At 30.5% G+C, this 14,709-nt stretch overlaps 1 protein-coding gene across 2 annotated transcripts; it reads left to right on the top strand.

Annotated features, from left to right (window-relative positions):
• Positions 1–5,069: 5,069 nt before the first annotated feature.
• Positions 5,070–8,806, top strand: LOC18108566 (uncharacterized). Of its 2 annotated transcripts, XM_006371508.3 has the most exons (4): positions 5,070–5,315; positions 5,881–6,039; positions 6,772–6,990; positions 8,439–8,806. In XM_006371508.3, the coding sequence occupies exons 1-4, from the start codon at positions 5,130–5,132 to the stop codon at positions 8,778–8,780; spliced, it is 906 nt and encodes a 301-aa protein (XP_006371570.2). In that variant the 5' UTR covers positions 5,070–5,129; the 3' UTR covers positions 8,781–8,806. The 2 variants fall into 2 exon arrangements, with proteins under 2 accessions (XP_006371570.2, XP_052305603.1); XM_052449643.1 differs by lacking the exon at positions 5,881–6,039.
• Positions 8,807–14,709: the final 5,903 nt, after the last annotated feature.

Below are 14,709 nucleotides of genomic sequence, written 5' to 3'. Positions count from 1 at the left end.
TTATTTCTTGAATTAGTTTTGTTGTTGCCACCAAGTTGGTCTTCTACTTATAGAAGGAGACCCGTAGGCTATAGATGAATAGAATCCGAAGTGAAGTGAGGTTCACTCTGATTCACCTGCATCAATACCTTGTCTCAACTCGAGAGGAACCAGCTGATAGAATATGTCAGGACAAACTTCACCATGGCTAAAGGAGCTGTTATTAGCATACAAGTGAATAGAAAAATGGAGGGAAATTTCCAGAACTCAAAAGGAGCAATGGTGCTCTTACTTAGAATCCAAGCACAGTGTTTGCAATCGGGCTCAAACAATATACACGCTGGCCTTAATTAAATTAATTAAAGCCATCACTTTAGGCGTCAAACTGATAATCTTAAAAAAGAAGAAGAAGCAAGGCTTTAACAGAATCATCGTACAACACCATCCCTGTAATAAAGTAATTAACATTTAACAAGGAGAGTGATCTTTTGAAAGTAGAAAAAGAAGGCCTAAAAACAATGAGATGAGACGCGCGACATTAATTTATCCAACTTCGTGGATTCTTTTACAGTCTTTAATTAGCAAAAGGACTTAAATTTTGCATGAAAGAAATTATATAAATTAATGTGCATGGATATACAAAGAAGATCACCTTCTGCATGCAGAAGATAGTACGACAAAGTGAAGAAAGGTCCAATTTGATTCGCCAGCAATGATACCAAGAGTACTTACCCTTCCAATGATAAGACGAAATTAAGAGAATTGTTAATGATGCTGCCTAAGCACTTGCAGATTCTGAAGTTGTGAGCTTTTGGATGGAGATTTGTAGTAATTAGCTAGATGGAAATATATCATAGAGAAATTATTTGAAAGGCTTGACATATATTTTTATGAATAAGTTTAAATCCAAAAGAAAATCAAGTCATGTTGAAAAATCTGATCATAGAAAATCAAGTCACTTATTACACTGTTGGATCTTCAGAATTAAATTCAAAAGTTGTTGTGTTTTCTAATTTTATTATTTTTTCTAGTTTTTTGAATTTATTGTTTTAATTTGGATTTTATTAATTTCCTTTCTGCTTTCAGATTTTTAGTTATTTCTCAGTAACAATAATAAGGTTTTCTAACTTATTTAAAATATCTTGAAATCTCTCAAGAGAAAGACTTCTTTAGCTTTATTTTTTAAAAGCATAAATTATGAATTTAGAGCTTATATTTACAATAATTTTTACTAATCGAGTTTTCTATATTGTTAATCTCCTTCATAATTTCCGCGTGGATCACATGTAAAGCATCTCCTCTGGGTTGGTCCTTTTGAATGCAATTCATTTTTTTACAGTACTTTATTCTTTTACACCATTCGTTTCTTTTTAAATAGAAATTGTGATGATGAACGTGCAACATAGCATCCAAGGTGGAGTGAGTGTTTCAATATTACTTTTTTTAATAATACTTTTCTCATATCATGCGTAAAGTTAATTGAACTATAATGCCTAGCAAATATATATTTTTATAGATTAGATTAAAAAAAGGTTTGAACTATTGTTTTCAAATTGTTTTCAAATATGATAGAATTATGATATAGAATTATGGTTAGAAAATATTGTTTTCAAATTCTTAGTATTTTCTTAGATAATTTTAGATTTTTTTTAAAACTATTGTAGGTTTTCTATTCCTTTCCAAATTAGATTTGTGTAGTGACTATTTAAACAATTAATATAAGTTATTTTTAGAGAATCATTCTTTTCTTTTTAAATAGAGATTGTGATGAACGTGCAACATAGAGGCATCCACGGTGGAGTGAACAGGTTGTTTTAATATTATCCTTTTCTTTAATAATTCTTTTATCTCATCAAGCATAATATATTTGGATTTCTTGCATCAGTACATGGAATATGGAATGTATAGCAAATATCTTTATGGATCATATGACAAAAAGTTTGTACTTGTCATACAAGTTTTTTTTTTTTTCTAAGAAAAATAAGCACAATTATACTATGCTCAGATTAATTTAGACAGGATATATGTTCTACATATCTTATACCCTATATAACTAGATAATTAAGATCGAAAGATTTTCGAATTAGGATTAGAAAAAGTTGTTTTTGAATTCTTAGTTAGTACTTTCTTAGATAATTTTATATTTAATTTTTTTTAACTATTTTAGGGTTTCTTTACCTTTCCAAATTAGATTTGTTTAGTGCCTGTTTAAACAATTATAAGTTATTTTTACAACACTTTTTACGAGATTATGTGTGAGAATTTAAGTAACCTTTAGGGTTATCTCAAGTCCTCGGTTTTTATCTTTCATGATTTTCCTTTCAATTTTAATTATAAAAGTTTAGGTTGTGTCGATGCTCTATTTGTTTTTATATTTTAGAAGTATTTAAAAAATATATATTTTTTTAATTTTAAATTATATTGTTTTTAGTATTTTCAGATTGTTTTGATATTCTAATATAAAAAATAATATTTAAAAAAATAAAAAATATTATTTGATATACTTTTAAGTAAAAAATACTTTAAAAAACAACTATATTATATTCTCAGACACCTCTTATTACAATAAAAATACATAACTTCAATAATTACAAACAACATTAAAATTTGCAGTTTCAAGAATATCTGAATCTTCAAAACCACCCACCCACCATATATACCACCATATATAGGAAGAATCTTTTTTTATATATGTGCTTAGCAAATGCTTATTATATTTCCCACACCATTGTGAATATATTGTCATGTTGGAATGCAAGTATTTATTTACTTATAAAAAAAGGAGTTTCTTTTTGTTAGCGTTATGAAATTATGCATCTATTGAAATAATTTCATTATTTAATGATAATTATGCAAATAATTTTTTTTATATATTTTTTCTTGTTATACAATGATTATAATATTCAATATAATTTTTGTTTAACATGGTTAAGCCATGATTATATAAAATTGCTAATTTAGACTATGATTTTATTTTTTTCCTAACAATTGATGAGAAAATACTGAATAAAAAATAAAGTAGAAAAGCTATTCCCTAAAAAAACATAATAAAAATATAAAATAAATAAAATTAGAAAAGAAAAATTAATATCTATTTTTTTTATAAAAAAAAACTCCTGCATCAACTTGTTTGCATTGTAAAAAGCAATTTTTTTTAACAAAAGTAACCCACTTTAGTTTCAAATTACATTGCCATGTTTGAAATGAAATTATTTATTTACTTAAAACATGAAAATTATGAAATTGTGCATAATTATTTAACGATACTTATGCAACTAAAAAAAATTCCCTTCAAATAAGATAATTAAGTTATTTAGTCTAACCTTTCGTCTAATTACATACATTTTTTTCTTCAAATAGGATAATTATTCTTAACTTAGAGATTTTCTTTATTTTTCTTCCTAGAAATTGACAAAAAGAAATTAAATGTTTCTTATATAAAATGTAAGCATAACGTCTGAAAAACTGCACTTATGATAATTATGTTATTTACTTTAATATTTGATTAACATAATTAAACCATGATTTGATGAAGTTGCTAACTTAGAGTATGACTTTATTTTTATTTTCTTGGTAAATATTGAAAAAACACCTTAGCAGAAAACAATGGTGCTTTTTTATATATAAAATGTTATGTATAGCCTCGAAAAATCTGTGTTCGATCATGACAAAATATGATGCGTAACCTATCCATTATTTTTGTTTATTAAAAGCAATTCATTCCTTAACTTATATTGTCGTTCATGCCTGAAATCTAACTATTTATTTACTTAAAAAGAAAAAAAAAAGAGCGATATGGAATTGTGCATCTCTTGTAAATAACTTCGTTATTTAATGATAATTATGAAAATAAAAAAAATTATCCTTTTTCTTGTTATTTAATTATTATAATATCTAGTGTAATTTTTCTTAACATGATTAAACCATTATTAAATAAATTTGCTAAATTGGACCATCAGTGTTTATTTTTTTCCTAACAATTGAGAAGTATCTGAGAAAACAACAATGTTTTTATATAAAATGTCTGCATAACGTTTGGAAAAAAGGGACTTAACACGAAGAAAAAACGGTAAAATTGATGTGACACTTCTATTTAGTTACACTTGTTTTTAGGTATCATCTTATTCCCCAATTTAATTTTAAAATTATAATAATAATTATTTTTATTTTTAAATTGACCTTGGTCATAATCAACCTAACCAAAACTTGACCCCAAGTTAACCTTTAAGTCGAGTTTTTAAACTATAATAATAATTATTTTTATCTTTACATTGACTCGATCAATAGTCAACCCAATATGTGATCCGAGCCTTGTCTCGAGTTGACCCATGAGTCAGTTTTTAAAACTATAATAATAACAATTTTTATTCTTAAGTTGAACTGGGTCAATGGTCAACCCGACTAGGGATTGACTCTAGATCGACCCCAAATGAGTTTAAAACTATGATAATAATTATTTTTATTCTTATATTGACCCAGTCAATGGTCAACCCAACCCATGACCTAGGTCTTCTCTCGGGTTGATCGCCGAGTCGGGTTTTATAATTATGATAATAACCATTTTTATTCTCACATTGACCTGCATCAATGCCTGGCCCCAGGTCAACCCCTAAGTAGGTTTTAAAACTATGATAATAATTATTTTTTTCCTTACGACCTAGATCAATAATTAATCTGACTCACAACCTGAGCCTTACCCTGTAATGACCATCGAGTCGAGTTTTAAAACTATAATGATAACTAATTTTATTTTTAAATTGACCTAAATCAATGATCAACTTGACCTAGCCCAGTCTTAGGTTAACCCTCTAGTCAATTCTAAAACTATAAAAACAATTTTTTAAAAAAATTTTACATTGATCCAGATTAACTCAGATTATCCCTTGTACAGAGAATTAAACAAACTTGTTATATTTTTTTAACGAGACAAAATTTTTTTAATTAGAATAACCTGAACATGATAAAATTTATTTTTTATATTATTTAAAAATACACCAAACAATTTCAAATTTTTTTTTTATTATGTTCAGTTTATCATTATCCGTCGTAATAAATACTACCTTAATTTCTATAGTTTTATTTCATTTTCTCTCACATATAATAAGTACAAGAGAAAGTGAGTGACAGAGGGAGCGAAGCAAAGGCGTACTATGGCGCCTTATCTAACCGTTGGTATACTACCCGCCAAGTTTGGGTTCAGTTTTAACAAATCGTTGATTCAAAATCCAAACCCTCTCTATCACACCTCCAAACTCAAATTCAAATCCAATCTCGGCTTCAAATCTTCTCTCAAATGCCGCTGCATCAAGAAAGAAATCACTGATAAACCCACTGAGGTATGTATAATTTATTCAAAACCCGTATATCATGATATTTTCTTGCATTAAATTGTAATATAAGCTTGCGTAACTTGTCACGCTTAGACAAGAGAGCAATTGGTAGGGTTGGTTCTTGTATAATGAAAATGACCTATGTTTGGATTTGTTTAGTTTTTGAGTTGCAGAGTATGTAAATTGGTAGTTCTCAGTAAATTGCTTGATGGGTTTGGTTTGTTTCTTCATTTTTAGTCGTTGTCAAGTTATATTGTTGAAATGGGGTTTTGTTGTGATAAGTAAACGTGGGTTTATCTTTTTCTTGTTTTTTTTTTTTAATCATTGGGGTGAATGCTAACAGGACTTGAAAGAGAATTACGGAATAGGGTTTGTTCTTGTATAGTAAGGATGACCCATGTTTGGATTTGTTGAGTTTTACAGAAGCAAATTTCTTAATGGGTTTGCTTTTTCTTTCAGTTTTAGTTAATTTCTAGCTAAATTATCGTGTAATGGGGTTTGTTGTGATATGTAAGCATGGTTTCCTTTTTCTTTTTCTTTTTCTTTTAATTTGTGGGGTGAATGCTGACAGGAATTTTCAGTGCTTTCGTTGGATATTCCATGGGAGAGAGGGAGTATATGGAGCACTATGGCTTTGTACATGTTCAATTTTCATATCCCTTTGGGTATTGGAGGCTTGTCTATAGTTGCCAATGTATTGCATCAACCTGTTCTTGATCCTCAGACGGAAGTGAGTGAGTTTCTCTTACCTTCATTTTGCATGGTAGAATAATGTTTTCCATATTGGTCTAAGCACCATGAGTCTAAGCACCATGAGTCTAAGCACCATGAGTCTAAACCCATAGCTTGTTGAGGCAGGGTGTGGCCAATTTGGTAACCAGATGCATTGATACCTGTACCTTTCTTGATTAGGACCAGATTTATGATTTTCGTTTTAGGGGGAACCATCATCGAACAGAGACTAATAATCCACAACTTAGACAAATGCAAAAACCAAATGCAGCTGCTAGTACAGAACTTTACGCAATACAACTAGGTGTTCTTTTCATAGAATGGAATCTGCCATGGGGGTATCAATTACAATGGATCCATGGACAGTATTAATAATTCTTCGTTATGCAGTAAATCATAGAAACCCATAAGATTCACATTTTTCCTTTTCCTTTTCCTTTTCCTTTTCCTTTTAGTGTCAAAACGAACTCTTTCTAAATAATTCGAATGTCAGTTGGCTTTCATTATTATACAAATTGATTTGCTAGGATTTTCCTGGCAAGGACTTCATCAATTGCATGTTTAGCTACACCAGTGGTATGGTCATCTTCTGATATGCCATCATCAAACATTCATGACAAGAACTTCATTCAGCAGAGGGTAACTCGATATATTTTGTATTAGAAGCAGTGCAGGTGTTCATCTCTGTATCCAAGCAGTTGCATAATGATTTTTGTTTTCTATACTGCAGGTGTTATCACTGCTTGCAATCCAAATTTTAGAACTCGCTGCTTCTCTGCTTCTACTTAAGAGCACTGCTAAGCCAGAATATGAGGTAGTGAGCTTCTTTAAAACTGATGAATTGTCAAAGAAGAGGAACTGGCTGCAGGCTTCATCACTAGGTTTCGGCTTTCTTGTTCTGTTGGTGTTCCTTACATCACTTGTTGCTGACAGACTAATTGGACCTAAGGTTGGTTTTTGGATTTATCTATTTCTTTTCTTAAATGCTTTCAAGCCTTCTTTATATCATTGATGGTGTGCATTGACAATTTCCGGATGAGGCTTTATTCAAATTTTGTATACGAAGCCAGGGCATAATGTATTATCAATTAATTGACTGTCTATTTGTTTTTGGCGCTTCTGATTTTCTTTGCTTTTATAAAATATGCACAGATCTTTCTGGCTTAGTTTAATTTTGATTCGCCTCAATCTTGATGATTCCTTTTTGGGATCAATGACTTAAGCTCACTGGTACAATTCTAATACCTATTATTAAGATTAACTAAGTTATAATGTGTTTGAAATTTTTTTAGATGAGATTTCATAACAATATACAATGAAATGAAACCATACAAGTCATGGTTATATTATAAAAAAAATTAAAATAATTCAAGTAAGAGTAGAGAGTTTTATTCGCCATCCTGTAGGCTTGAGTTGTTATCTTAAGTAGCTTACTTTTTCTTTCAATAGATGGAACAAATATGAGTTCCCCCCTACCTTGACTTTCTTGGTATCTTTTTATTTGATGCAGGATGGTTTTATGGATTTTAATTGTTGTTGATAGATCCTCTGAATTTCTAAGTGATGAATAGTCTACTGTAACTCTGTTTTGACCATTTTAAACCAAAGTGGTCAACAATATTGTGGGTGTACGGGTTATATTTCAGACTCATTGAGTTGACCGGAACTGCTATATTTTTTCCATTCCCCCTAAGACTACTGATACTTTTGGAACGATGATTTGCCATTCACGTGAAAGGAAGACTGATATATCATGAAAGAAAAAGGTTGGGAAATAAGGGGTCCGGAGGAGTTTCATTTTCTGCTATTAGAGCATTCATTAAGTTGCATTAGGTATAGGTATGTGCAACAGAAACAAAATGGTTTGCCCATGTTGTACATATAATTTGAAACAACTTTGTCACAACTTCATAAGGTTTGCTATTTCTAAACGCATAGAGCCTCTATAATGTTGCTTTACAAGTCTGTGGTTTCATTTGGAAAATAATCATAACAATGCCTGTAGCTCGACCTTATGTTGTGATTTGTTCATCTGACTAATTTTTTATGCAAAATAGATAGTTTTATGGACAGGGGAGTCCAGAATGCATCATCTGTTCTGGAAAAAATCCAAAATCGATTTCATTGGCATTTATGGTCCTACCATAGATTCAATTGGGATTTAGACCAATTTACATGATAGGGCATGCAAAGTTTTCCATTATTTGTTGCTTCAATAATATGTATGAACTCATCGTAACACCATCCTGTAAATTTATTCTGTAGACAGTGTATGCTTTCTAATTCTTTTATTTGAGTTCTTTGTGACTTATCCTTTTGCTGTGATATTTCTTTCTTGGTTGAATGATGATAACAAATTTGGCCTCCAGAGATAAATTCTTGAAATGATGTTTTCAGGCTGTGAACAACCCTATTGTGAAGGAGATTCTTCTGAGCAGCAGCATCTCGAAAGTTGCCTGCATCCTGGTTTATTGCCTTGTCACCCCCCTGCTGGAAGAAATTGTTTACAGAGGCTTTCTATTGAAATCTCTTGCCTCTACCATGAACTGGCAGCAGGCAGTTTTACTAAGCTCAGCTGTTTTTAGTGCTGCTCACTTCTCTGGTGAGAATTTTATACAGTTGTTTATAATTGGGTGTGTCCTTGGATGCTCCTATTCTTGGTCTGGGAACTTATGTTCTCCCATTCTAACACATTCCTTGTACAATGCCCTGACACTGATCATAACATATTTTAGTTAAATATAAATTTTTGAGCCATTTTAATATCTTTGATCTTCTTATAATTTACTCAGAAGTTACCGTTGGATTATTGATGCGTAGTTCAGAGAGGGTATTTGGAGTTGTAGTGCAACCTGTTTTTCATTAAAATTTGAGTTATTTTTGCTTTAATTTAATTTTTTTAGTATTTTTAGATTGTTTTGATATGCTAACACTAAAAATTAATTTTAAAAAAAATAAAAAAAATATTATTTTAATATATTTTCAAGTATTTTAATAAGTAATTTTTACCGCACTTTTACTTTTAAAAGCAAAATTTATATTAATTGGCCTTGCATTATTGGCATTGCCATCCCCATTTCTTTGGCCATTTTGCAGTTCTTGCACCTGAAGTTTTGTTGTGGTAAGGGGGTATCGAATTACCCATCTTGATGGTAGTTTGAGAGTGTTTCTGATTCTGTTTTTAGGTATTTTTATTTTAAAAAAATTTTAATTGATATTTTTTTAGTTTTTTTTTATAATTTTGATATATTAATGTAAAAATAAAAAAAATCTAAAAAAATTTATTTTAATATACATTCAAGTAAAAAACTATTTTTAAAAACACTATACACCATGATCTTCTACAACTAAACCAACATGGGTCATTTATGTTTGGCATTGAATTTCAATATAAATAACTCAATGGAATTAATAGATATTAAAAGGGGTGTTTTTTTTAAGATAGTCTGTGTTATGGTCTTGAAACAAAAGTGATGGAGATAATTGAAAAATAAAATAAAAAACATGTTTTTTTTATTGTTCCCATTTTAAAATGATAAAATATCATTTTAAAACTATTTTAATGGTAAATTTATTTTTTATTTATTTTATTATTTTTTTAATCAAACACGTTTTTATTTTGAAAATTAACCCAACACAGTTATTTTTCCAATCAAACACCAATATACTTTTTTTATTATTATTTCAAAACACTAACCAAATATAATTTAACAGACAAAAATATCCACGTTCCCTTAGGTTTAGAAATGAGTGATGCTCTCATGAAGCTTCCACGTTGAACCCATATTTGATTTTAAGGAGACACAATTATGATCGGACCAAAAGTCTTGGTTCCTGTGAAGATCCAATCATTCTCCTTCAAACATTTTCGTCTGTCTTTCGCCCCCCTCCTCCTTGGAATATAGCCATCAAAGTCATTTTTTCTCTGCCCATATCGAACGTCCAATAATGCTGCTTGATATAAACAGCAAGATCAATTGGCCCACATCATGAATATTCTAAAGAATCTAAACACACTGTGGACCCAAAATCTTAAAAAAAGACTTGAAAGTCGAATTCACAAGGACGTTTGATCTTATCTGCAGCTTGATGTCCTCCTTATATTTTTAAATTCGAAGTGATGCCAACTTCAGCTTTATCCATAGCCGTTGCAATCCTCCAAGTGTTCACTGTCCGATAAAGAGATAGTAATATTCCCAGTATGCTGTTAAAGCTCAACTCTCAGGCTGTGAAAAGTAAAACATAAAACTCAACATTGCAGGTGGACAAGGGACCCTTTATCATCATCATCCTTGCCTGATAAACTCTGGTTGCATGGAAGCTAAGCTGTGCCATGTGCTTGAAAAGTGCATCAATTACTTCTCACATGATTTTTTGTCTATTATCGTGGCTTCATTCACCTGAAGATCTTTGCAGATAGAAAGGAAAACAGCCGATTTCAAGCTTTTCTCTTGTGCTACAAGAAAATTCATGGCGGTCCAATATCGGATACTAAATTTAATATAAAGATGGTGAAAATATTAGTTGAAAAGTGGTTAATATAAGGGTTCTTGTAGCAACCAAATAAATTTTTTTTTAACAAAAATAAATGATTTAAGTATTTTATTTCAAATATAAAAAATAATAATAAGTTATCAATACACACACACACACTTCTTTCTAGTTGCTTTACTAAATTGTATTTACACAATGGCTGCACGGTATTAAAGGTTTGTGTCAAGTTTGACTCCTTTCGGCTTGTTCCAGGCTGGGGAAAAAACTTTGTTAGAACACTTTAACACCTCTCAATGAGCTGTTCCAAGTTCCCAAACCATTTTTTTTCATTTAATAGTATTTATGATTTAAAGCATTTGGCGTTTATGGTCCCATCTCCCAAGCAGAGAGAGAGAGATTAAGTCAGTGCTTTGCCGTTGGAGGCTGGAGCAATAATCTAAATTAATGGCCTCGTAAAGGAAAAACAAGTTCACATATTTTACGAGAAAGAAGAAATTCCCACAGAAAAAGAATAAGAATATTACATTTAAATTTTATTTTCTTCATTAATTATTCTTCTGATCTGGATATCTAATCAATCCCAATAGCAATGCTTTGGAATCTTGATTCTCATCTAGGTTAGCAAGTCAACAATGCTAGCAAGTCGTTGCATAATATGTTTTTTTATTATTATTATTAGTAGTAGTATTATTTAAGATGGGATTTTAAAGTGAAAACTAAAATCTCTTAAATTTTCCAAGAATACTTCATGAGAGACGAAAGTTAATTTCATTAGCAATATTTCAAGAAAAATCAAAATTCATACATAAATATTAAATAGAAATGACCGAATTATTAAATTGATATATATATTTATTTATAAATACTTAGTTATTGTTTAAGAAGATAAGAGTAGTTTTTTTAAAAAAAAAAAAAACTACAAGAATTCATTTAAAGATTATGATTTTTTTTAATTAAATACATTTTTATTTCTAATATGTCTTTTTTCTAAACAGTAAGAATTTCTTATATATAGAATCTATTGGAGGCTTCTGTTTTTTTAGAAAATATCTAAATTTACCACAATTCTTCAGAGAAATGGTAACTAAAATTTACCTGTCTTAAACACGAAGCTCGGACAAAACTAAAGCCTATTGCCTGACAAAACGAACCCTCCAGTTCGACCAAGACCATAACACGCAACGTCTAATATGAGACAATCAGGGCCTAAAAAGTCATGTAACCCACTTGATCTTTGCCACGTGTCCTTCAATGCGTTGGATCCCACGTTATTACCTTAACATTAAGTAGCCTCCAACCAAGAAGAGCCATCACTTCTTTCCTTAGAATCTCTCTCTCTGCTAGGCTTGCAAAGCAACTATCTTTACTCGTTAACAGAAAGGAGACACCCAAATCTTAGCTTGCCCTAACTTCCTCTTCGTCCATATATACCTCTAGATTCTCTACTAAAAGGTTATTCCTTTTCTTGTGTTAATTATCTTCTCTCCCCTTCTCGCCCTTTCTCCATCTCTAGACATGGGTGATTTTGAGAACAAGGTGAAGGTGAGAGCCAAGGAGCTCACGGTTTTGTTCAAGAAAGGAGTCAAGATCGTGGGAGAATCATGCAAGAAAGGATGGATTAAGGTCAAGAACATGAAGAAACGTTGATTGATGTTGTTATGAATACTATTACCAACAAACCCCATGTTTGATCTTGTTACTCTCTATATATATGAATGGAAAAGGATCTCATGTGGGTGTTATTTTGTTTGTTCTTGTAATGTTTAAGACATTATAGGCTTGCTTTTTCTTTATTAATTTTGTTTTTGGGTTGGTCCTTAATGTTGTTCTAATCATGTTTGTGTTGCGATCTTGCCATGTTGATGATTTATTATTGGATTTATTGATGTAAATTTCTTTACTCTACTGCTTTGTCTCTCTTCATCCTTTTTGTGGTGTTGTCTTGGTCCTCTTGGATGCTAGCTGACCAAGATTCTAGTGTTCACACTTCATAGAGCCATCAAAGTATGTTATTATAATGGTAGTTCATATGTCATCAATCAGATAATTTTAGAACAAATTATGCTAATTAATTTATTTTAAAACAGCCCAATAGGATTTGCATAACATAAGGTGAAAGGATGACAGAAGGGGTAGCTCATGTCATGTTCAATGCTGGATCTTGAGATTGGAAAACCCTAGATTCTTAGTTGTGTGAATGGTGCTGAGGATTCAATGTCTTGAGCAGGAAATTCTTAGAGATATGAATTGGGATATTTTACTAATTTGCGGCGTAGAAATGGTGGTTCATATTCAAAGTCAAGCTCCCACCTGTCTACTAAGCATTCGTGAGCCTATCAATTTTATGCTTAGGATCCTATTGGCTTGTACACATGGAAAAAAATATATTTTTCACATTTGAGAAAAAAATTTACAACTGACATGATTTCGACTTTCACATGCCCAAAATATAAAAATAAATTCTAGCCCATTTCTTTATTTCATGCCTCAATTTTTATATTTAGTCAACTTTAATTTCTTTATTATAATGGTTTCGTCTGTTATTTTAATTAATGAAATGATAGAAATAATGGAACTAAAGTTAAGATTATATAAAAGTTGAGGGACCAAAGTATTAAACTAGCACACAATAATAAGAGTAGGAGAGAAAAAATAGAAAAGAAACAAAATATGAGATGCTGGAGATACGAAGAATCTTTCATTACAACATTATCAATATCATGAAAAAAAGAAGGCGGTGATGTACTCACTTGCTAGCGCGTGTAATTAGCTAACAATTTATTTATTTATTTATGTTTAGTACATGTGAATCTGTGATACACACGCTAGAATAATTATTTTTTTTGAATTGCTGGCGTTATACATGCCAAACAAAATAACAAATTGAGTTGTGAGAAGGGCATGTAAGATTTGCATAACTATTTAAATTAGGATAATTTTTTTTTTGGCTTGTTTTTTATAAAAAATAATAATTAAACTAGTATATTTTAAAAAAATCAAAACCAAACTGAAATCAGTTAAAACCGACCGATTTTGGTTTGGTTATTTTAGAACAAAAACCGGTTCAAACAGACCGGTTCTAGTTTGGTTCGGTTATTTTAGAACAAAAACCGGTTCAAACGGACCAATTAAAACTAAAAATTATATTGTTTTTTGGGGTTATTTTTGTAATTTCTAATCGGTTTGGTTTCGGTTTGGCTATGTTTTTCCGGGTTTTTTTGTTTGGGTTTGGTTCGGTTTGATTTTTTCAGTTTCAAGCTTATAAAATCTAAATTGAATCGAACCGGTCGGTTATTATAAAATTCTAATCGGTTTTTTTCACGGTTAAGTTTTTTTTATTATTTTTTTCTGATTTTCTCAATTTATTCGATTTTTCAGTTTTTTTTTCACCCCTAATTTAAATTATGATAATTTGTGAAATTTGTTATGAATTGTGCTATGGGAAATATTTTTGCCCCGTGTGCTAGTCTAGGGAAAAAAAACACTCTGTAGTTCAATGTGGTTCACGCTTGCGCTCTTCTTTTTCGTTTGTGGACGAATCATGCTTTTGAGAATTACTTATTTGAATTACTGAGGTTATTACTTATTAGGTTAAATATTCTTGATTGATTTATTTGAATTTTTTTCATAAATGATGATCCAAGAAAATAAAATAAAAAGAGAGAAAAAGAGAGCCGCAAGGCTTGATTCAGCCCGCTTGGGCCAGCCTCGACGACCAATGCATGCCCTTGGGCACAACTTGGCTAGGGAAAAACCGACCCTTTCTGTCTATTTTTTTTATTTTATTTTATTCAGACTTTTATTATACATATACTTTTCTATATATAATCCCATAAATTCTACCTGATTTTATGCCAACATTTCTATCAAGGATAGACGCGATGAATCAGTAGTCATTTTATAAATCAATCAAAAGTTTTCACTCGGAATTTTTTTTCAGCATAACCTCTGGAAAATAAGGGAGGATTTTAGAATCTCTGAACTATCCAAAAGAAAAGAAAAACTCTTTTTCATCATCTAAAGTTTTTTTTATATTTTTTTAGGGTAAGGTAAGGGATAAGTATTCAAGTAGTTTGCTTTTACATATTGGGTTCTTAAGCATTTAAGATAATGATTTTTACTGATCTCAAAATTCAAAATAAAAATTTCAAGTAATATTTTTTTTATCACAAAT

This window comes from Populus trichocarpa, chromosome 19 (assembly GCF_000002775.5).
Source record: "Populus trichocarpa isolate Nisqually-1 chromosome 19, P.trichocarpa_v4.1, whole genome shotgun sequence".
Classification (NCBI taxonomy): Eukaryota; Viridiplantae; Streptophyta; class Magnoliopsida; order Malpighiales; family Salicaceae; genus Populus; species Populus trichocarpa.
The sequence above is the reverse complement of the archived record's forward strand: the minus strand, read 5'-3'. Positions and strand labels throughout refer to the sequence as shown.